Source organism: Scophthalmus maximus, chromosome 20, assembly GCF_022379125.1.
Source record: "Scophthalmus maximus strain ysfricsl-2021 chromosome 20, ASM2237912v1, whole genome shotgun sequence".
Taxonomy (NCBI): domain Eukaryota; kingdom Metazoa; phylum Chordata; class Actinopteri; order Pleuronectiformes; family Scophthalmidae; genus Scophthalmus; species Scophthalmus maximus.
This window is the reverse complement of record NC_061534.1, coordinates 1,976,660-1,998,829: the sequence shown is the minus strand read 5'-3', so window position 1 is coordinate 1,998,829 and position 22,170 is coordinate 1,976,660. Positions and strand designations below refer to the sequence as shown.

Genomic DNA, 22,170 nt, shown 5'->3' with positions numbered 1-22,170 from the left:
CGTACAGTTTAGACCGAGTGGGATTAACGTCAGTTTATTCTAACATGACGTTATTTACTTTTGTAAGGAAAAAGAAAACTGAGGCTCAATCAGTTCTGAAAACATTGATGAAGTTTCAACTAGAGTCATTTCCCTCTGAGCAGCATCAGACTGAGAAGTGATCCTGGTCTCTGGTCTGTCCTCCCTCCTCCTTCATGTCCTCCATCCACCCTCCACCGTCATGTCCTCCCTCATGTCCTCCACCCTCCCTCCACCCTCCTGTCCTCCATCCACCCTCCCTCCACCATCCCTCCACCCTCCTGTCCTCCCTCCATCATCCTGTCCTGTCCTCCCTCCACCCTGTCCTCCATCCTCCCTCCTCGCGGCTCACAGGGCGGCCAGCTCCCGCAGCAGCTTCTCCTTCTCGCGCCGCAGCTCGGCGACGCTCTGCTTGTTCTGCTCCAGCCGGTCCTCCAGCCACTGCAGCAGCGGGCCGCTCACCGCCGACATCTGGCTGCACAGGTTCTTGGTGAACACGGAGCCGTTGTGGATCTTGGTGACGGGGTCCAGGTGCGCCAGGCCGTGGATCTTGCGGTACGTGTCCTGCTCCTCCTGGCACAGGATGCGCGGCAGCTCCACGGCCGACTCCAGGCACACCTTGCCGATGGCGTCGCGCGGCACCACGTGCACGGGGATCTCCACGCGGTCGTACTCGGAGCCCTTCTGCGCCTGCACGGACTGGAAGCAGGTGTAGAGCACGCGGCCCGTCTTCGTGTTCTTGTCCTCGATGAAGCACGAGAAGATGAGGCCCACGAAGCACTGGTCCAGCATCTGGTACATGGCCTGCGTGCGCACGTCGACGTGCGACGGCCACACGGTGATGTGCGGGTGCGAGTGGTACCAGCCGACCACGCGCATCGGCCGGCCCGACATGTCGGCGAGCCGCTCCGCCTCCGTGGACGCGGCGGACAGCTGCTCGGGGGAGATCTCCACCCGGTCCTTGCGCTTGTCCGAGCGGCGGAGGATGATGACGGAGTGGATGTGGACGATGCGCGACGTCTCCACCTCGCCGATGCACAGACCCATCACCTCCTCCTTCTCGGTGCTCAGCGCGTGGTTCATGCACACGAGGAAGGCGTCGGACTCCAGGTGGACGGCGCTCACCGCCATGGTTCCTCAGTCAGTCTGTAGTTATTATTATTAATAGTCTAATAATCCTTCAGGAGGAGAAGAAGAAAACAACAACAAGACTCGAGCAGGAGCAGAGGCTTCACTTCCGCGTTCTCCCGCGCCTCACCAAAAACAGTCCGTGTTGCTGGTGCAGCAGCCGGCTCCTGCGTGACAAAGGTTCCGCTCTGTATACATTGCCGTGTTATTTATATTTAATCACATTTATCATGAAATTATCTCGTTAAAATATGATATGTTTTAAATCAAAAGTGATTTTAATACAATAAGTTAACAGATACATGAATTAGTTAAAATAATAATAGGCAATAAAGGGACAAGTAGTCCAAATAATCTGGAACGCCCTCTGGTGGCTGGTTGCAGTATCGGTCATAAACCCCGCCCCCCTCCTTGTTAGCAGCAAAAATATATAGGTTTTAAATAAGTAGTTTCTGTGATTTTAGGTATATCTCTTATCACACTGATGTCTACTCAAGTGTTCATGTTTCTGACAAGTTTTGGTTTTGATTAGTTATTTGATGCTATGAAAACAGGGTGAAACATCATGATTGACAGCTGAGATGGACTCGCAAATGGTCCGTTGCGTGTGTGGGAGGGACCTTGATATCCCGGCTCCACCCCAAATGACGTCAAGGGAGCAAGATGGCCGCGCCCGTATATTTTGGGTTAATTTTTGTTACAGTATGAGCTTTAGTGCAGACGAGTCGTCCATCTTGGCTCAACGGGATATGAAGGAACGTGACAGATGTGATGTTTGAGCCTCACTGTTTTACAAAATGGTGGATTGGACATTGTGATGTTTTTAGCTCTACTTTTCTGGACTCTTTGTCATCCACATGAACAATTCTTCGCTCTCACGTCTCTATGGCAACAGGTTGTGGTGGTGGTGGTGGTGAAACTTTGATCCTGCACGCTGCTTGACACACACACACACACACACACACACACACACACACACACACACACACACACACACACACGACACTGTCACCCATAGTCACTATGAGCTTGCTAATAACGCGTGTGTGCGTGTGTCTGTTCAGGAGTTGATAGGCCATTTGCAGAGGCGTGTGGTATCCATGACGACTAAAACGCAGCCAATGAGAGTGGCATTTAAATAGCAGTTTGTCATATTCCATGAGAATACGAGAAGATGTTTCAAATAAAATAACATAGTGTTTTTACTTTTCTATTTTTTCTTTTTTTCCCACCTGTTGAACATTTAGTCCAAAGTGAACGAGGAACAGGCAAACCTGCCGGCGTTAGGACCCAGTGGCCTCATATCTTAGAACTATGCACACACACACACACACACACACACGCACACGCACACACAAACACACACGCACAATGCTGCCTTCACTTGCTGCCGTAATTATGAGCTTCACATTTTTAGATTCTTGGTGAAATTATTGAATTTGAGTAAATCTATCATTTGTTTATATATATATATTTTTCTGTTTCTTGAAGTGATGTATGCTAAATTGAATGTACTGGAAATGTGTTATATTTAGTTATTTATTTTTGATGTATTTTTGTTTATTTTTGTTGTCAGAGAGATAAAAAGTGTAACAACAAAAAGAAAATCCTGGTCTTTATAGGTTATTATGAAAAGTCTACAAGTCTTAATCTGGAACTAGATCAATAAAAGAATTAATGGGAAAATAGAAAGAACATTTTATCAGACTGATACACACACAAACACACACACACACACACACACACACGCACTGTGTATATCACATCTCAACTCAGCTGTCAGAAGATTATAAACAATATTTGTTCAAGAAAATTACAAATGAATCAATAACCAATAATTAGTCGAATTGTAGATCAATAGAAATTAGAAATAAAGGAATTTTAAAATCAGCCATCAAGTCAAGTCAGTTGACGACTACTACTGCTACGTGAAAAGAATAAAAAAAAGAATTCCATGACTGCAATTAACCACCAGCAATAACAGGAAGTTCCTGTTCGCAAAGCAGCTGAGACATCCGAGGTTTAGGAGTGGGGCCCTGAACGCGGCAGCAGCAGCGTCAACCCTCCGCGGCTCCGCCCCTTTGAGGAAGCCGAGGAGCGACCTGATCCGTCAGACCCGTCGGACTCTGCCGCGGTGACACAGGTGAGCCCGCTCCGCTCCTCCAGGCTCCTCCAGGCTCCTCGTCACCAACACTCCGCCGGGCCGCCGTCACACCGAGCTCCGCAGCGGGTCGGGTCCGGCCCCTCTGTGCCGGGGGGTTCCCCTCTCCATCAGGACCGTGGGAGCGATGCGACGTCTCGGAGGCGGGGGAGGAGACGCAGTGGCCGGACAGCAGCAGCAGCAGCAGACACCTGCGAGCAGCGTCTGAGAAACACGTTGTTTCCGTCACGTCACAGAACAGGTGAGTGAAGTGCCCCCCCCCCCCCCCCCCCCCCCCCCCCCCTCACGTGGCCCGGGCCTCGGACACACACGCGGGTTGTTGCTCAGCTCGTTGGTTCCGTGTTTCCTCGTCGCCCCCAGCATCATCAGCCCCCGGCGGGCGGGAGGGTGAGTCATAGTCCGGTGGAGGATGAGGAGCCTCCGAGCGACCAGCACCTTGATCTGAGTGTGTGTGTGTGTGTGTGTGTGTGTGTGTGTTGGCGTGTGTGTGTGTGTTGGCGTGTGTGTGTGTGTTGGCGTGTGTGTGTGTGTGTGTGTTGGCGCGTGTGGGTGGGTGTGTGTGTGTGTGTTTTTTGTGTTGGTGCGTGTGTGTTTGTGTGTGTGTGTGTGTGTGTGTGTACTGTGTGTGTGTGCGTGTGTGTGTACTGTGTGTGTGTGTGTGCGTGTCTGTACAGTGTGTGTGTGTCTGTACAGTGTGTTTGTGTGTGTACAGTGTGTTTGTGTGTACAGTGTGTTTGTGTGTGTGTACAGTGTTTGTGTGTGTGTGTCTGTACAGTGTGTTTGTGTGTGTGTGTGTGTGTGTGTGTGTCTGTACAGTGTGTACTGTGTGTGTGTGTGTGTGTGTGTGTGTAGTTGGACAGTTCACCTGGTCGACTCAGGGTTGTTTGGTGTAAGAGCCTGAAATACTTCAGGGTGTTTAAATCCACTTTGGGATTTGGAGGTTAAAATAAATAAATATATATATATAATATTTAAGACTAGAGTTTGACAGATGTGGATTTTCTGGGGTCCGATGCCGATGTTCAGCAGTAAAACATTTCCGATAGCGATATGTATAAAAATGTACACCTGTGAGAAGAACTTCTGTACGACAAAGCTAAAGATGCATCTTCCTCAACATCATCGTCAGTATCGGCGTCTACATTTGCCAACACGCTCCGATATGAAAACGTATATTTTACAAAACAAACAATACAGAAAAGGTGTAAATGTATTTTTACATTTCACATAAAGAATTTTTTTTCTTAATTCAAATTCTATGTTTTTGGTTCCATTTGTTTTCTTTTTTTAATGTATAGTTATTTATAATATACTGTAAGTTAAGATTAAACTTTTAAATATCAACCCCTCAAATACGTTCCTAATATTGGTATCGGCCCCCAAAAAAACCCACATCGGTGAGGTTGTACAATTTGACAATGCAATAGTTTTATGTTATGTACGTTCAGCTTTGGTCATTTTTTAATCTTTGATTATGAAAATTTTTTGATGGAGTTTCGCGAGCTCAGGTCAGACCCTGATATCTCAGACACACGAGAAGCTCCACCAGCACCAGCGTCGTGACAGTGATGATGATTATCTCCTCTGTACGTCCCACCGGCAGCATCACGGAATCTGTCGACCCATAAATCAGTTCGTAAACACACGGAGAAGCGAGCAGAGGTAATTAGAGGAAGTCGTCTTTTATTGGTGACGGTAATGCTGTGGCGTTTCCCCCGAGCCGCCGGCAGCTTTTTATTGTTTCCCGTCTCCAGTTGTCGATTCCAGGCTGATATTCCTCACTGATGAACCCACAGTGGACATTACAGATTAAATGTTATAAATCTGCTGGTGTTATTACGCACCGAAGACCTCGGCTTCCTCAAAATCCCTATTAATTTGTAGAAATTTTATGAAACGATTTAATTCTTAGCACAAGCAACAGACATAGTCGCTCCTGCAGATTCAAGTTGACTGGTATTTTCTTCTTCTTCGCCAGAGTTAAAATGATAGAGCTGCAGCAGTTAATCGATTAGTAATCGACTACTAAACTAATCGCCAACTAGTTGGATGATGGATTAATCGGTTCAAGTAGTTTTTATGGGGGGAAAAAGTCAAAATCCTCTGATTTCAGCTCCTTGAATGTGAACATCTTCTGGTTTCTTTGCTCCTCTGTGACAGTGAACTGAATATCTTTGGTGTGAGGACAAAACACAAACATCATCTCTGGGTTTTGTGGAAACACGATCGACATTGTTCACCATTTTATGAACCAAACCACTAATCGATTAATCGAGAAAGTAATCGACAGATCTATCGATTATGGAAATAATGGTTGGTTGCAGCCCCAGTGAACTGCCTTTGTCGCAATTCATATTCCCCTTTGCGTCTATGTACAGTTTATCTTTCCCATTTTCCCTATACCCAAATCTCCTCCTCGTCTTCCCTCCCTCCTCCCTCCCTCCCTGAGTGACCGAGAGATAAACCATAATCTGTAATCACCGTCGGAGCGTTTGCCACATATAGATCCCACGATGCCGTTGTCATTTAGTTTCCATGGTAATGTTTGAAACATTACCATGGACTCCGGAGGGAGTCGCAGCCTGTGAGGGTTCAGCTCGGGTGTTTTCTCGCTGCGACGACTCTCGTGTGACCTTTGAACACTGGGACGTCTCCTCCTAAACCACTGTGGCCTTTTCGTCTCCCCCTCCGTCGCTCCCCGTCCCCGTCACTGTCTCTCCACCCTCCTCCTCCGCCCGCCCGCGGCGTATTGACCAGGAGCAGCAGGGATCGGCCTTCGCCCTAAGATGATGAATGCATAGATAGAGATTTTCCAACCTGATGCCGACAGCAGCTACCACTGCAGCAACACTCCGCTCCTTCTCTAAAAGCAGAATTAAAGTTTTCTTACTGACAGAGACGGTTCTTGTCTCAGAAATAATCTGCTCTGTCGGAAGCCAAAGAACCCAAAGTTGTTTTCCTTTCTTCTTCCTCGGAGGCAAAAAGGAGCCGAGCTGCGAAGCGCTGGAGCTGGAATGAATGAACGCGGGTCAGAATGAAGTCGGTTGGGACTCATCACTCCAGACAACAGAACAATAATCCGGTTTTTAATGTTTCATGAGTCAACGGCAAAACACCCCGTGTTGCATTTTTTTTTTCTCGCCCTCGTCTCCACCTGCCTTTTACACCACAGGGCTTCAGAAAAATGTGTCCGCAGCATGAATCATCCGCTGCGATGACGACTACGCGGCTTTTAATATCCGACAATTATCAGCGCGGTGATTATAGGCGGCGAAGCGACGCTACACAGTTGGCTGGTTAAATTTAAAGGGGACATATTTTTCTCGTATTTCAGGTTCATGATTTTTAATTTGGGTTATTACTTGACAAGGTTCACATGCACACGTCAGTTTCCTGCAGCTCCTCTTTCACAGCCTCTTGTCTGAAACACTTGGTTTTTTCCTTCCTGTCTCTTTAAGGCCCCTCCCTCCCGATTAAAGCCTGGTTAGTCTGCTCTGATTGGCCAGCTGGCTCCTCCACTCTGTTGTGATTGGGCAACCTGCCCCCAGCGCCTGCAGGAACTTCTGTAACATTATGACATCAGGATGTTACGGAAGCATTGTCCGGAGTACTGCCAGATTAGTTCAAATATGACACTTCCGTATTTCAGTTTCTTCTTATTTATTTGGCATATTTGCGAGGAGCTGAAACAGTTAATATTGTCACAGATTATTCATTTATTCTTGAGGCGATTTGTTAAAAAAAACCAACCATTTCCTAGAAGTTCGCCACTCCGCAGAGAGAGAGGGAGTGAGAGCTGGACAGACTGAGCTCTCTGGGTACGACTTGGATCAATAAAGGACGACTTCTTCTTGGACAGTAAATTAGCTCGGCAGTACATTCTCTCCCCTCCGCCGCCCCCTCGGATCCTCACTCGTCGTATATAAACCAGGATTACCAACTTCTCATGGCTGGAACTTCTCGCCACACACTGCAGTTTTAATGATGGAGGCTTAACGTTGATTTATGTACAAAAGAGGAACAATGATCTCTGAGTAATTCCTCCATCTCTTTTCTCGAAACGTCATGTACTGAAAATCAAACAGAATTCTCCCGTTCATTGTCTTTGTTAAAGCTAGAGTGCGTAATATTTAGAAGATCTCATCACAGAAATTGAACATATTGTCCGTAACTATGTGTTCATATATGAGTTAAATATAGTTCCATGACGTGGACCCGACCTCCGTGTGAGTCTCCATGTTTCTACGTCGCGTTGAATACGGTTGTTGAACTAAACGGTCCAGAAAACGTCGCGTTCACGTCGAATTTTCTGACAAAAGGGAAATGGGATTGGCGGTGCGCCGCCATAAAGTGTCCCCTGTCGGGTGCTCAGCTGGTTTGTGGTTTGCAATTTGAAACTTTAACACCAGATGCCGCCAGAAAAAAATGACACACTGGGGCTTTAAATTGACTTCTCAGATGTGCGCTTCCTGTTTACACCGGCACACACACATGACCAGTGTACTTGAAATGTTCACATGACGTGTTACTATGGACGGAGATGTTTTCATTTGGGATGCACCGATAGCTCTTTTTTTCAGACCAAGTACGAGTACATAAGCTCCTCCTCCGCTTAACGCCGCCTACCTGCTCCACGGTGTAGAGGAACGACGCCACGTTGCCGTAGTGATATCTGGTGCTGTGGCAGTAGTTCAATGAGTACATGTACGAGACTAAAAATGCTCGTTTTAGTTTTAAAACAATGTTTTTAAAACTGCAATGAACTAGTATGGATGTAGCCTGAAGACGTTTTTGTTTCAGGATTGGGTTTTCAGAATAACACACAATCTCCAGACGTGTGTGACACCACATGGGACAATACACAAGAGGGTAACACACACACACACACACACACACACACACACACGTTGATTGATAATCCTTGCAACTAAGAACATGATTACATTTTTGGTCGGAGCAGATAAAAAGCACCAACACATCAACACGGGGGAACCGGTTGGGGCTGAGATCACGCTCAGATAAAAAACTGACCATGAATTAATATATTGAAAAGTAATGAGATCTATATGTCACTGCCAGCGGAGGCACCGCGGGACCAAACGCAGTCTTCTTCTCCTCCCTCTCATCCTTCATTCGTTCCCTCTCTTTGCTTCTTTGCCGTCTTTTTCTTTTTCCTCCTGGAAAAAGTCTCGGGATGAATCGACTGGTCCGTCTGTTCTCCCTCCTCCCGCCTCCTCCTTGGTCCGCATAAGGGGTTCCTCTTCTCGTACTCGTTGGGTGACTTATACGAGTCAGTCTCTCGTCTCTCTTTCAGTTGCCTGACAGGTAAAGTGTTGTTTTTTTTAATACCTTTGCATCTAACATGCTTTAATGATGAGATGTGGAGGGAAGAACCTTTTTGCACAGCATTTCCAATGTCCTCTGGTTCTTTTGGGGAAAACCTTTACATTCTGATTCTTCTGACATATATATATATATATATATATATATTTATTTATTTATTTTTTTACATCACTGCTCTCTCCACTTTGACAGGCAGTCGAGCGAGGGCAGAGTGATCCTCTATTAAATTGCTGCCTTGACATTTTGTGATTTGGTGGAACCATCTTCCTTTTTTTCCCCCCTGTCACGCTGTGGGAGGAAAATTTGTCAGTTTTTTTTCTGCAGAACTGGAGTCATAGTTTCTGTTTCTGCAATAAATGCCGAATATCCTCTGAAGTTGTCTCTCTCGATTTGAACAAAGGGAAATTCGATACGGCACCAGGAGATCTAATCACGTAACCAGGGTCGGACGGTCTGTCCCCAGAACCAGGCAGAAGAAGTCTGTTCAGATTCCGATTGTGTTTTTAATAAGACACGAACTTTGAACATTGAAAGTTACGTCCCATAAGCTAACAACCTGAGGCCTGGAAGTTCAGTTCTCTTAAGCAAAACGCTGAATGGCGCCTTCACACCAAGCGCAACGCAATTTTTTCTGCACTATGAGATTAGGTACAACGTCAATGCTGAGACACAAGTAGTTGAGAATTTCGCGGCGACGCGAATAACGCAAAGACGTGAAATTTGATTCAAATATCCGCGTGACTCGACGTCCAATCGGCGGTGAGATCCTCCCGACGTCCCCTACCAACAGAAAATGGCGGGATATTCTCGCGTTGTGTTTACTCGTAACCCGTGAAAAACTTTTGGAGGACACGCTCGTCAATGTCTCTTCCCTGTCGCCGTCCAATCAAACTCAAGAAGGGGCGGGGCTTACAATATCAACACTGTCAACAACGGCAGCGAAGGAGACACCGATCCGAGCCGCCACAGGCTGGCCAGGAATTTACGCTCTAAAATTGACATGCGGCCATTGAACAATAGTGTGGACGTCTGTTGAGGTTTGATGTAATAATACGTTAAAAAATACGTACGCGTTAGAGTTGTTGTATCCTAGCAACAATAAGTGCTTGACAGAAGCGCTGGGAAAACGTTCGTTAAACCCTGAAACCCACTGATATGGCCTTTTTAATTTTTTTGATTCATCTCAGTTTTTTTAATTTTATTTAATGTTCTAAAGGCCGTGAGGGTTTTCTTTTTTCTTTTTATGACTTGTTTTGATCGCTCGTCTCTCCTCTCTCACGCTGAGAGGAGTTCGCTTGATGTACGTCAGACGTCTCCCCGCGGCTCATTGGAACGGGACGACTTCAAGGGAGAAACTGTGCTAGTCTGGAAATGAAAGAAAATGAGAGAAGCGGCAGGAGACAAGAGCCGCGGACGACGGAGATTCAAACGGAGGGAGGAGAATGTGGGGCAGAGAAAGAGGAAGAACAAAAGGACGAGGGCAACGAGAAGTGACGTCGTTTGAGGCCGAGACGCTTCACAAAGAAAGAGTCACACGTCCGTTCATGTCCAGCAGCCACGTGTCGGGATGACTATGGGAATATGGATAAAATATTTCAGCGTGTCATGTCATATTTCCTAGGTTTTTTTTGTCTCATATCTCCTCCCTCCCCAAAGCTGAGCTTCCTTTTCATCCCGGTCAGGAGTTACGTGAACGCAGCGTCGACTCGAACGATGTATTAAAGTGAAAGAAAAGTTCGCGTTGGCTGATGCTGAGTTCCATTTTCCTCGGAACTGCGAAGTTCGGGGTGGTGAGTTTCCACCGACTCGGAGGTCGGTAATTCCGAGTTCTGCGGTTTCAGGTATAATGGAACGATAACCCCCGAGTTCCGAGTTGCGAGGGAATAATGGAACGCAGCAGCACCAGCCAGTTAGCAAAGATGGACGACGCGTCTCCTCTACCTCCCACAGTACGAAAATGAAGCTAAAATATTCCGCCGCCGCCGCCGCCATCTTGTCCTTTGGACGTCACTTGTGAGGACGGCCGAGTTCACGAGAGGAGCTGAAGCGTCGCCGGTGGTCATGAGGCTGGGGGAAGTGTGATGTTCACTCTCTTCACTTCCTTTTAGGAAACCTTCGGATACGTTCGCTGGCGATGTCGCATCATCAAAAGGATGAAAAAAATAACTGGATCTGGGTTGTGTTGCGTTTACGACAAATTGTGTTTGGTTAATTATGTCATTTTTCAGAGATGGGTGAGAGCAGGGATGTTTGACATGTTCTGGTAATTACATTGCTGGTCTTCTACAGACATATTCATAATAATATTAATCCACAGCAACGGAAGATTGATTGTGTAAACTCTGCAGTGTGTGGTCGGAGGAAGGAGAGGAGGTTTTAAAGCACGAGAAAAAAAGGGGGAGTGACGAAGATGAGAGAGGGAGGGATGAAGGAACGGCCAGTTGCCTGGTGACGGAGGCTGAGAGAAGGTGAAGAAAGGAGAGAAAACGAGGTGGGGATGGAGGAGGAGGAGGAGGAGGAGGAGGAGGTGGGGTTGTTGTCATCCAAGTGCAAAGAGTTACTGGTCACGATGAAGACGAGGAGCCGCTCACGCGTCTTTTCTCTTTTTGATCAAATTGACAATTTTTTCATTCTGCCGTCGTCAGCAGCTTGTCCAAATCCTGTCTCAGGATTGGACATCGGCTCTGTTTAATTAAAGCATCACATCCAATCAGAACGTGTTCCTTTCAAATGACACGTCAGTGCTCTTGTTTCTCAGCGAGACGATGTCAGGCTCCACTGATTTATAATTTCTGTGCTTATAAATCAAATTCAGGGTTGGCCTTAATTAATTCCCGACATTTGCTCTCGTTACAGTGACAAAGTGCTGTAGTTGTTGAAAAAGGAAAAAATCCGCAGCTGCAGCAGAGAAGAAGAATAAATCCTCATCAAAGCTCCATGTTCAGAGAGGGAGGTGTCACTCTGCTGACTCTCTGTAAAGGCACGGTCATGTTGTCAAATTTTACCTTCTCTGAACAAAGGACAGTTCGTACTTTAGTCATCTACGATTCCCAGACACGTGCAGCGTCTGGGTTTGACATCTACCGAGTGACATTTTAGTTGTTTGAGTTTTTTTTCTTCTGGTTTCTAGTAAATTGGCATCGAGAAAGGTAAACCCTCGTCCAATCAGGGACCAGTCCAAGAGGTCAGGTGATACGAATGAGGCGTCGCTGGTGAGATGAGAACGGCCCTGAAGTGCAAATCACAACGACAAATGGGAAAGCACAACAAAAACATTAACAAACACAACGGTAAATTAATAGAAAACTGACAAAACGTGTTTTTTTTGATTTGTTGTTTTTGTATTTTCCTTTTTGTGGCGTTGTGATTTGCACTTCCGGGCCGACGTAGATGAGTCACAGATGAAGGAAGAAGTAAAAACGTAAGATAACTTGAAATTACTTTATCTTATAAGATGTTTATTCATGATTCAAGCTTCAGTTTCAATATAAAAGCACAAATTTCTTCTTCCTCCGTCCACAGTAGTATCCTCTCTCTCTCTCTCTCTCTCTCTCTCTCTCTCTCTCTCTCGCTCTCTCTCGTTGCGTGTCCGTCTCAGCGTCTCGTCCTCGTTCGCGTCTCAGAGATTGTTTTACTTCCACACGAGTGGAGGTTCCCAGGCTGCGGCGGCGGTCGGCCTCCTTCTCTCTGGTAGGTCCGGAGGAGGAGGAGGAGGAGGAGGAGGAGGAGGGGGAGGAGGGATCCATTATTCATGTCTGAGTTCGTGTAGAGCCGAGTCCACTGGGAGTCACTGCAGATTTCAAGCCATACATCAACACTTGATGTTGTTATTTATTCATCCAGTCCACAGACACTGGCAGGGAAATATTTTATTGCATTTTACATGTCGGGCTTACATTTTTAATATTTTGCCTCAAACTGAAATTCTCACAAATATTGTTGAAACGGGGATATTTTAACCACCTCCTAAAAAGAAAAACATCTTAAATTTGTATTTATTTTATTTTAATTGAGTCACTTGTACGTAAATTACTTAATTTATTCTCCCGGGTTACTAATTTGTCTGGCAGTTGGGCAACCATTATTTAAACGTTTTCAGTTTTGGCTTCAAATTTTTTATCATTAGAAATATGGATTTTATTTTTCCTACAAACCCACTTTTATTGTTTATTATTAGTATAATTATTGAACAATTGAAGACAAACGTCACATAGTTAGTAATTTCATCTGTACAACAACAACTGTGCCTAAATCAGAGAATAAGCAAACGAGACGATTCATCTGACCGGGCGATAAAACGATAGCAATAATTATCGCAGTATCATTTTTAATCAGTAGTAATATTAACAATGCATATTGCTCATAGGAGAATGGTATAACCATAATCTGTGGGGCCAGAAATTGAAGAAGTGTCTAAAGCCTGTTTTCTCTGTGATGACCAGCAGAGGGCGACTCCACTGGTTGCCAGCAAAGAAAAGTTCATAACTACAAACTTCTCTCTAAGTTAACTTTACCAGGATAATTATTGATATCGACTTGATAACATTTTTGGCCGTATATACTGTACAAGCCCCGACATGGATTTTCTCGCCAGGATTTTCTCTGGCAGCTCTGAGTTCTGAAAACTCTCGGATCAATTTGGAGCAGGAGCCAGAACCCGCTGGTTGTTTTCCATGTGGTGATAATTAACAACAAGTGTCCTGTTGCATTCTCCCCCCTGCTCCCTGTGGGCGTAGAAACTCTCCTGACTCGCCTTCAACATTAAGCTGCGACTCGCCGGCGAAGAAAGAAAAAAAACATCTTCTGAAAGGAAAGTGGTTCAGATTTTGACTGAATATGTTGCTGCTGAATTGAAAGTGTCTGGAAAAAACCCCACCACCTGTGCTGCTCGAGGGTTTGTCAGTTCAGACTTTAATATGAAAGCGACTTGGTGCTTATTCAGACATGAGACTGAACAGATGAGGTCCTCCAGAAATCGAATGTCACAAATCTTCAGTGAGTTTGGCAAAATCCCCTAAAAACGTTAAAAACTAGAAAGAGTAAAATCCGATTCATGTCCTCGTGTCTCTCATTCCTTTCTTTCTCTCTTTCTTTCCTCCTCCTCCTTCGTCTCCTCGTCTAACTTCTCTTTTTCTTCTTCTGTTTGGCTGCGTTGTTTCCTCCTCCTCCTCCTCCTCGTGACTCATTCTCCGGGCTTCAGCTGACGTGACTTTCTCATAAGTCAGACAGAGGTGTCTCTCTCTCTCTCCCTCACACATAAATATAATCAGCTGTGTGTGTGTGTGTGTGTGTGTGTGTGTGTGTGTGTGTGTGTGTGTGTGTGTGTGTGTGTGTGTGTGTGTGTGTGTGTGTGTGTGTGTGTGTGTGTGTGTGTGTGTGTGTGTGTGTGTGTGTGTGAGAAATGTGACAAACAATAGAATCCACTGGTAAATACCTAAGTCACACACACACACACACACACACACACACACACACAAAGCAGCACATGATGCAAGAAGGACAAAGACGACAAAATGAAATAATCGCTGAATCTTTTACTTTAACCTCCTCATCCTCCACTGTTCCGACTGTTAAATGCTAACACCTCAGTGCCACACACACACACACACACACACACACACACACTCACACTCACACACAGCTCGCAGGCGATCTGCTGGAGACTCATACATTTTTAAAGCGTAGCGATGTCGTTATCCTGTTCTTCCTCCTCCCTCCTCCTCCTCCTCCTCCTCCTCCTCCTTCCTCTCTTTTCCTCCCGTATTCGTGTCCTCAGTAAGAAGGTCACATGTTGTCTGTCGGTCCTGATGAACTGTTGATAATTAATGAAGGACGGACACTGATCTCTGCACTTTTACCCAGAAAAAGCACTTTCACTCTGTCGGACGACGTGATTGAGCCTCAGACTGCGTGCGGGGTTTGGATCAGATTGTGATCCGTGGGAGAACCGCTCTTTGTTTCCCATTTTCTACAAAACAGTCGATTGCTTTTATTTACCCATGAGCACTTATATTAACCGAGACGTCTCTTGTGCCAGAACTTGTGGAATAATAGACATTTTTTTAATAGTTGTTAAGGGTAGTGGTTTATTGTAGATGCCATTTTTTCTAATTATCCACTTATCAAACGAATAACAGAGGAAAAGACAGAAAATAGTCAATTGTAAGAGCGTGGACATGAATTAGGGTTTTGTCCAATTTCGAGCAGAGTTCAGAAAGAGTTCACAGATCTTTCCCGGATTGAGCCAAGAGTTGAATAAATACCTCGACGAGGTCGCAGCTGCAGCCTGGTTGATGTTTAAATCATCGGGGATCACGTGGAGTTGAGTCGATGAACCAGTCGGGGACAAATTGAGATTTTGACCTTATGATGCCTCTAGATGAAAAGTCAAAGAGATCACCAAATGTTTTACAAGGCTTCATCCTCCGGGTACCACGAATATCACACCAACAGATAGAGCTCGAGCTTTTGTTTATTCATTAAAACATTTGAAAGGAACACATATTGAATCTGCAATGATTTGATTTCAACATTTACAGTCTCCAAGTTGTTTGTAAGTAAAGTCCTGCAGATTATCTCGACAGTCTGAAGGTTTTTTTTTTTCAAGCATGAACTCTGAAAAACGTGTCTGGACATTTTCCGGAGTTTGACGTTCACGCATAAGCAACAACGGGAACATTGTCGGAACATCTGGGTCCAGGGCCGGCTCCTGGGTAGAGCGAGAATCTTCCGGATATGTTGCTTCCTGTGCTCTCACTTTTGCTGAAGCTGTACTAAGGGGGCTGTCAGGAGAAGTTACGAGAAACACCGGGGGCAACGTTCACGGACATTTGCGTTCTTCACAAACGGCTGCTCCGCAACGCAACTGTGGCGGCAGAAGGCAACAGCAACGAGCGGAGCAATGACAGCAATGCAACCTGGCCTGACTTCCATCTCGCCTCGGGACCTTTTGCTAATAACTCGTAAAAAAAAAAAAAAGGTCATTTCCTGTAAATTTGCATGATTTATTCGTAGGACATTACTCTGGGAAACTTTCAGGATAATAGCAGAAGAGGAGCCGCAACATAAAATTACAAAAACACATCAGAATCTCAGAACATTATTCAGTTTTAGGGTTTTTCACTGAGGAATTTATAGATGTTACTCGGGGGGGTAAGTCACTACGAGTGGGGTGGTGGTCGGTGGTAGGTTGGTTAGGGATGTTCCTCGTCACTTTGTTTAAGGAGTTGTTTCGGAATCGCGAAATCTTCCAATCTTCAAACGCAAATTCTAATGTGAACCATTCCAAAAAATACACGCACCATCTTCTCAAGACATGTCATCAGTAAATATAAAAAGCCCTTGACTCTGAGCTGCGGCTCGGTGTTAATCTGAAAAGAAAACAGGATGTGGTCGCTACATCGGCGGCTGCCGTTTATTCCGCTGACTCGACGCAGACCTCAGGACGTGACGAACCCGGCTCTCGGGAGCTACAGTGGCGTCCATTGTGCGATGGCGGGAGAACAACAACGTGAGCGAAGCCCCGAGTCACATTGTGCCACCGTGTGTCTACAGGGCTAATACCGTTTTCTACTCCGTGTGTGAGAAGAAGCTGTTGTGTGTTCAGACTCGCCATTGTTGCACGGCCTCACGCTGGACCTCTTCGCTGCAGAGGTCATGTAACAGGGATATTGAAAAACACAAATTCTAATCTAAGCTCCTGTAACTTTCTAATTTTACGACCACCTCTTTGAGATTTGCTGTTTAGCTGCTTGAACGACGTCAATCTGTGGACGTCACAAAACGTCCTGCAGTTCTCTGGGGACCATGAACGTCTCTCGAAAAGTGCATCCAGCAGATGAACCATCCAACAGACTGACTCTGGCGTCGTGTTGATAGCGTGACAAAGAAAGTGAACCTCGGAGTTATGACCTGGCGACAACCCGTCGTGACGTCAGTCATTGGTTTGTGAACTGGCGTTTTGGCGAGCGCCCATTTTGTTTTTCTTAAAACCAAAAGTAACTGAGAGCTCGAGGAGACACTGCCGGCCCACCGAGACCTGTGGCCTGCACCCATTGGACCCTGGTAGCTGTCAATCACACGGTAGCAACGCCCGAATGCATTAAAATCTAGAGATTGAACTAGAGCTGCAAAAGTTAATCGATTAAACGCCAACTATTTTTGATAATCGATTAATCGGTAGTAGTAAAAGTAGTTTTCATGGAGGAAAAAATCTTCATAAATGTGAATATGTTCTGGTTTCTTTGCTCCTCTGTGACAGTAAGCTGAATATATTTGGTGTGAGCACAAAACATCATCTTGGCGTTTTTAGAAACACAATTGCGTTTTTCAACTTTTTATGACATTTTTTGGACCAAACAACTAATCAATTAATCGGGAAAATAATCGACAGATAATTCGATTATGAAAATAATCGTTAGTTGCCGCCCTAGTAACGTGGATCCTTTTTGTCCTTTTGTTGTGTAATATTAGAGGCTTCACAATTTTCTGGAGTTTCCCTTTTAGTAAATACAACAACTGACCAAGCGAGAATAATCACTCGTGCGGCAGCTTTGTCTTCACACTGGGATTCGAACCCGTGACCTTTTCACTTACAAGCTGTCAAGTTTTTTTTCCTCCTCAGCAGTGACTTGGTTGTTGTGTTGTGTTGTGCTGAGTGTCAGTCGCTGGGTAAACAGTTTTTAAATGGTGCGGTACATTCCTGCGGTGTTTTTTAACAGGGCGGCGATAGAAACTGCATGACTGAGCCATTGTGCTACACATTCAGCTCAGCTCAGACGCTACCGGTGACACTTCACATGCAAATGAGCACATTTCCCAAAAAAGGGTTGTCAAGGGGAACTGAAAATAAAATCTCAGTGTTATTAAGTTAATCAAATATAAATCGCTGGTGTCTGTTTTGACTCGAGGAAAAAATAAAAAAATTAATGTTTCATAAATTTTTGCTGGGACTCAAGTTAGCATTTCTGCTCATGTTAGCAAGCTAGGCTAACTTTTTGGAGAGGAATACAAACTCAGCAGCCCGGTAGCTCCTCCCAGACGTTGAACATTATAAAAAGACGAATTGATAGCTCCCAAAAAGTGAAGCCAAAACATGACGATCGCCCCCTGGTGGCTGGCTGCAGTATTGATCATAAACCCCGCCCCCTTCCAACATTTTTCTGAAAGTTTAGGTATTTTCCAGTCTTCATGTTTCTGTTAAGTTTGGTTTTACACTGTTATTTGGAATCCACGATAACTACTGAATTTTTTTGTACAGTAGCAGGAAGAGGAGGTCCATCATTTCGTCGTCGTCCATCACTTATTTACCGTCCGTGGGTCAGTGCTGTGCCTCGGAAGTTTTTATTACGGCACATTTCCCGGCAACGCCGTCGTGCCTCAGTCATCGGAAAAATGAATTACGTGCTGCTGCTTCGTCTCTGACAGCGGGAAGCCTGAGTCAAAATTTGGCCAGGCCCGATTTTCGAACAGAGCAAAAAATGTTTCTGCAGCAGCAGGTTGTAATATTTTTACGTCGGACACCAGTGATTTGTGCGAGTCCCGCGTCAGCCTCTTAGGGGTTTTATCGTCGGCAGTTATAGGATATGGCTGCATGCTTCGTCTCACACACACACACACACACACACACACACTCACACACACACACACACACACACACACACTCTGCTGTCTAAAGTGATAGCAGCACTTACGGACGCATCACCAGCGGACATTGTTAAACCAGCGCTCGCTGCGCGCGTCTTTGTTGTGGCAATTAGCGCTCGCTGTGTGAGCTCATTTACTCTTCTCTCATGTCAGTTGTGTGTCTTTGTTCTTTACCGGTTGAGACCGGGTCCGACGTATTAACACAATTAATTGCGGAGCGCCTCCTCCCTCCGGTTCCGCTGGATGTCGTTGGGACTCGCAGCGTGTTTATGCTTCGCGTCAGAGTCTCGGTAGACTGGTTTCGGACCTTGGTTGCCTCTTTTCACATTGAGCCGTTGAGCGGTTGTGAACATTTCCCAGAGTCTGTGCTGCTGCTGATGATAATTTGATATCGGAAAACACCCAGACATAAAAAAACCAAACATGTTTAACATTCAAATTCATATTTTTTATCTCAGCAGTTTCGTTTTTGGGCCAGTGGCCTCTTCACATCACTTCCTGCTCCTCAGCGCATTTTCCTATTATACAAATCACGTGGAGCAGAATGAAAGACGCATCTATACGTGACACGGGGCCGATGGCGACAAGATAGGGTTTGAAGTGCTGTCGCGTCGGTTCATAATGATTATCATTTTCATACGCTCTCACTGCAGTGTCATGATAACGGCCCTCGTCTCTGTTCTCTGTTCCGTACCAGAGGGTCACATGTTCACCGAGCAGCTGGGAGAGACCACATGATGTGTGATGTGGCTGCGAACAAGTAGCATTGAGATCCACTGTGTCTAATGTTTTCCAGCACAGACTGTAGATATAGATATATATTTTTTTATTAATCCGTGAATTGTTTGGTCGATTAAAATCTCACATCACAAGGTCCCAAATTTGTTGTTTTGTTTCATTTTTATACTTATTTTTTTACCTATATTTTAGCTGTTGTAATCATGTACTGTACTATACATTAGTAACTACACAGGTTAGTTTGTATTTCTATTCTTGGTTGGAGCAACTGTGATAAAACGCAATTTTCTCCCAAGGATCAATAAAATATTTGTAGTTCTGATACTAATTTTTTTTTTTAAACAATTAAAAGATTTTCAATTTACAATGATAGTGAATGGAGAAAATAAATCTGTCCATCAATGAGACAGATCTGAGAGCAACCTGTACTTAGACTGACCAAGACAATAGTCATGTACTTTTTTTGATCAATTAATTATCTAATTCTATTTTTGCGTAATTAATAATCATCTAAACGTTGGCACACACAGTGACATGAAGGAGAAATAAATGTGACGTCTCATGCTCAATGAAAATGATCAGAAGTAGTTTTTTTTCATGGTGTTAATTGGCAAATAATGTGTTAAATCTTCTGTTCACTGGAATACGGATATTAATTTGTTTCTGGATATCATGTTTCATAATCTAGAAAGGATATGGATTTTTTTCAGAAAAACAGATATGAGCCAGCAACTCAGCAGAGCGGGATGTGTCCTGTGGTTTAAACGTAACCTTTGACAGAAAGGCCATTAGATATAGATATATATATATCTATATATAGATATATAGATATATAGATATAGATATATATATATAGATATATATATATATATATACAGAAAATAAAACTAGATAGAGAAAGAATCTGTCCCTGAACCTCACATCAGGTCTGACATTGTTCGGAAATAAAAATAGAACGACACAGTAGCAACATGTTATCGTCTCCCTCCGTCAGCGTTTCCCTGCAGAGGCGCCGATGGATTGGTGTTTTGTCATGGTAACTGTCGACGTCGTGGTTGGGTGACCTTTCAACGTGGCCTAAAGGTCACCAACCAACACGAGCTGCGTGATGCTCCTCCGACCAGCTGAGAGAGGACAGGAGATGTCGTTGACGCTGTTATTTTCAGCCACACACAACTCTCCCGTCACACACACAGTTATGATTTTACTCACACCATCAAAAAAGTGGTTGACGAGCAGAGGAGCAGATGGTTTTTTAGCCTCCGTCCCTCAGCTGCTACTCGCCCGTCTCCTCGTGTCATGGTCTCCGTGGATGATCAAAGGTTGTAAATGAAGCTGCGATGGCTGAAGACACACTGATAAACACACACACACACACACACACACACACACGGATACAAGATACATGAGCAGACCGACAGAAGCTCAGGGCTGAAACATATTTGTTTCCCTTTTTTGAAATTAATAAAATGACAAAAACTGTCGCTGGGCTGAAGTGCAACAGGAAGTAGTGATATTCTCTATAGGCCGTGGTAAAATATCAGTGGGTGGAACCAAAGAAATTAAAGATAACACATTGAGATAGATGAAGAGATGTGTCCTCTCGCTTCGGATTTCCTCCGCTCCTCTTTTTGACTGTGTGGTAATTTGTACAATTTTGACACGATGAAAAGGTAAGGGCGCCCGTCCTTCCACCAAGTTTCGCAGAAAATGGTTCAGTGGTTTTTGCGGAACCCCAGGCAACCAACAAATGGGGGCGAAAACATAAACCTCCTCGGCAGAGGTGATAATATTTACTCGGAGGGCTCTATTCTTATTTTTCCACCTACTAACACGAGTTATAAAATAAAAGTGTAAAAGTAATTCTGACAGCACTTTGGCTTAGATTTTTATTTTCACATAGCCCCTGAGCAAATTGTAGCACTGTAAAAAAAGAAAAAAAAGAAAAGCACTCTGTGTAATAGTTAAATCATCCAAGAGGGATATTAGAAATTGAGTGTCTCGTTAAAATAAACTTAATTTGAAATAGGATACGGCAGTCGGAGGGAGCCAGCAGCCCCGCCCACTGCAGCGCCCGATAAACATGAGCAGCAACAACTAATGTTTGTTATAAGTCTGCTGTTGCAAATAAGTGACTGACTTAAAGCTACAGTGTGTAATATTTAGAACAACTCATTCACAGAAAATTAATATATATTCACGATCAGCTTGACCTATCGTGTGATTGGTTTATTTTTTTTTCCGAAAAGGTTGATCTAGTAGTAGGGATAATTGAACATGGGGGAAACACTTGAGGGCGTGGCTAACAATGTGGGGAAACCCAACAAAGACAGGGAGTTAAAAAAAAGCAAAATACACACAAGCTAAGTCATTTCAAAGTAAAACAGGAAGTCCATAAATTAAGGGGAAAACAAGTTCCATCTAATTTTTTCGAGGAACGTCCACAAAGCCGACTGTAACGTTCATCACCTCCTGTCAAGAACTTGTATTCCTGCGGCTGCTTCCTGTTCCACTACTGCCGAGTACACAAACACACACACACACACACACACAGACACACACTTAACACTTTGCTCCAGGCGATGAAAAAGCTGGAAACTGCAGCTGCTGCCACTACTGTTTTTAAGACATAAACCACCGGAAAAATTTGGTCCAGACGTTTTTTTCTGGAGTTTGCCGGAATGACGACAACAACAACAACAACAACAACAACAGGAACATTTCCTGAACTTTTCCAGTTTTTTCCAGGAACCTGACTCTGACCGGTCCACCTAGTGGAATTTGTCAGAGTCAGCCCATGTGTTAATACAGCAGGACAATGGTTTTAAAAGATTTACGCCATGCAATACCAAGGCACCAACCTCTTGCCTGAACGTCCCAAATGTTTTTCCCTGAGGTCGTGAACGTCTGACCCAGACAATGTCCTGCTGCATTCTTCATGTGTGAACAGCGAACTATGGAAAAGGTCCGGAGAACTGTGTGCGGACTAAACGGTTCAATAAGATCAGTTGGTCAATTTTAATTGTCTTGCAGTTGGTGGTTAGTTATTCAGTCAGTCGGTGTCTCAGTAGGTCACGGAGGCGGTCTCAATCCAGTCACCTAGTCAGTTCCTTCTTTGTTCCTCAGTCAGTTATTCA

General features: G+C 44.7%; 2 protein-coding genes and 1 long non-coding RNA gene across 4 annotated transcripts in view; 1 reads left to right on the top strand and 2 right to left on the bottom strand.

Moving 5' to 3' along the window:
- Window positions 1-301: 301 nt before the first annotated feature.
- brcc3 (BRCA1/BRCA2-containing complex, subunit 3) lies at window positions 302-1,271 on the bottom strand. Its single transcript, XM_035608688.2, has one exon. It carries the CDS (start codon window positions 1,147-1,149, stop codon window positions 367-369), a length of 783 nt encoding a protein of 260 aa, XP_035464581.1. The 5' UTR covers window positions 1,150-1,271; the 3' UTR covers window positions 302-366.
- Window positions 1,272-3,227: 1,956 nt separating this feature from the next.
- The window catches only part of rab27b (RAB27B, member RAS oncogene family), a 34,707-nt gene continuing 15,764 nt past the window's right edge, over window positions 3,228-22,170 (top strand). Inside the window, exon 1 of the mRNA XM_035608689.2 lies at window positions 3,228-3,548. The gene's annotated coding sequence lies outside the window, so the exon portion shown is untranslated. The remainder of the gene's footprint in view (window positions 3,549-22,170) is intronic.
- LOC118285205 lies at window positions 12,163-22,140 on the bottom strand. 2 transcript variants are annotated; one of them, XR_004785055.2, is made up of 4 exons: window positions 21,895-22,140; window positions 20,246-20,388; window positions 14,914-20,157; window positions 12,163-12,440 (listed from the first exon to the last, which is right to left on the bottom strand). It is a non-coding gene; the product is annotated as an uncharacterized LOC118285205 (long non-coding RNA). The 2 variants fall into 2 exon arrangements; XR_007030244.1 differs by lacking the exon at window positions 12,163-12,440 and having other exon boundaries at window positions 14,732-15,025.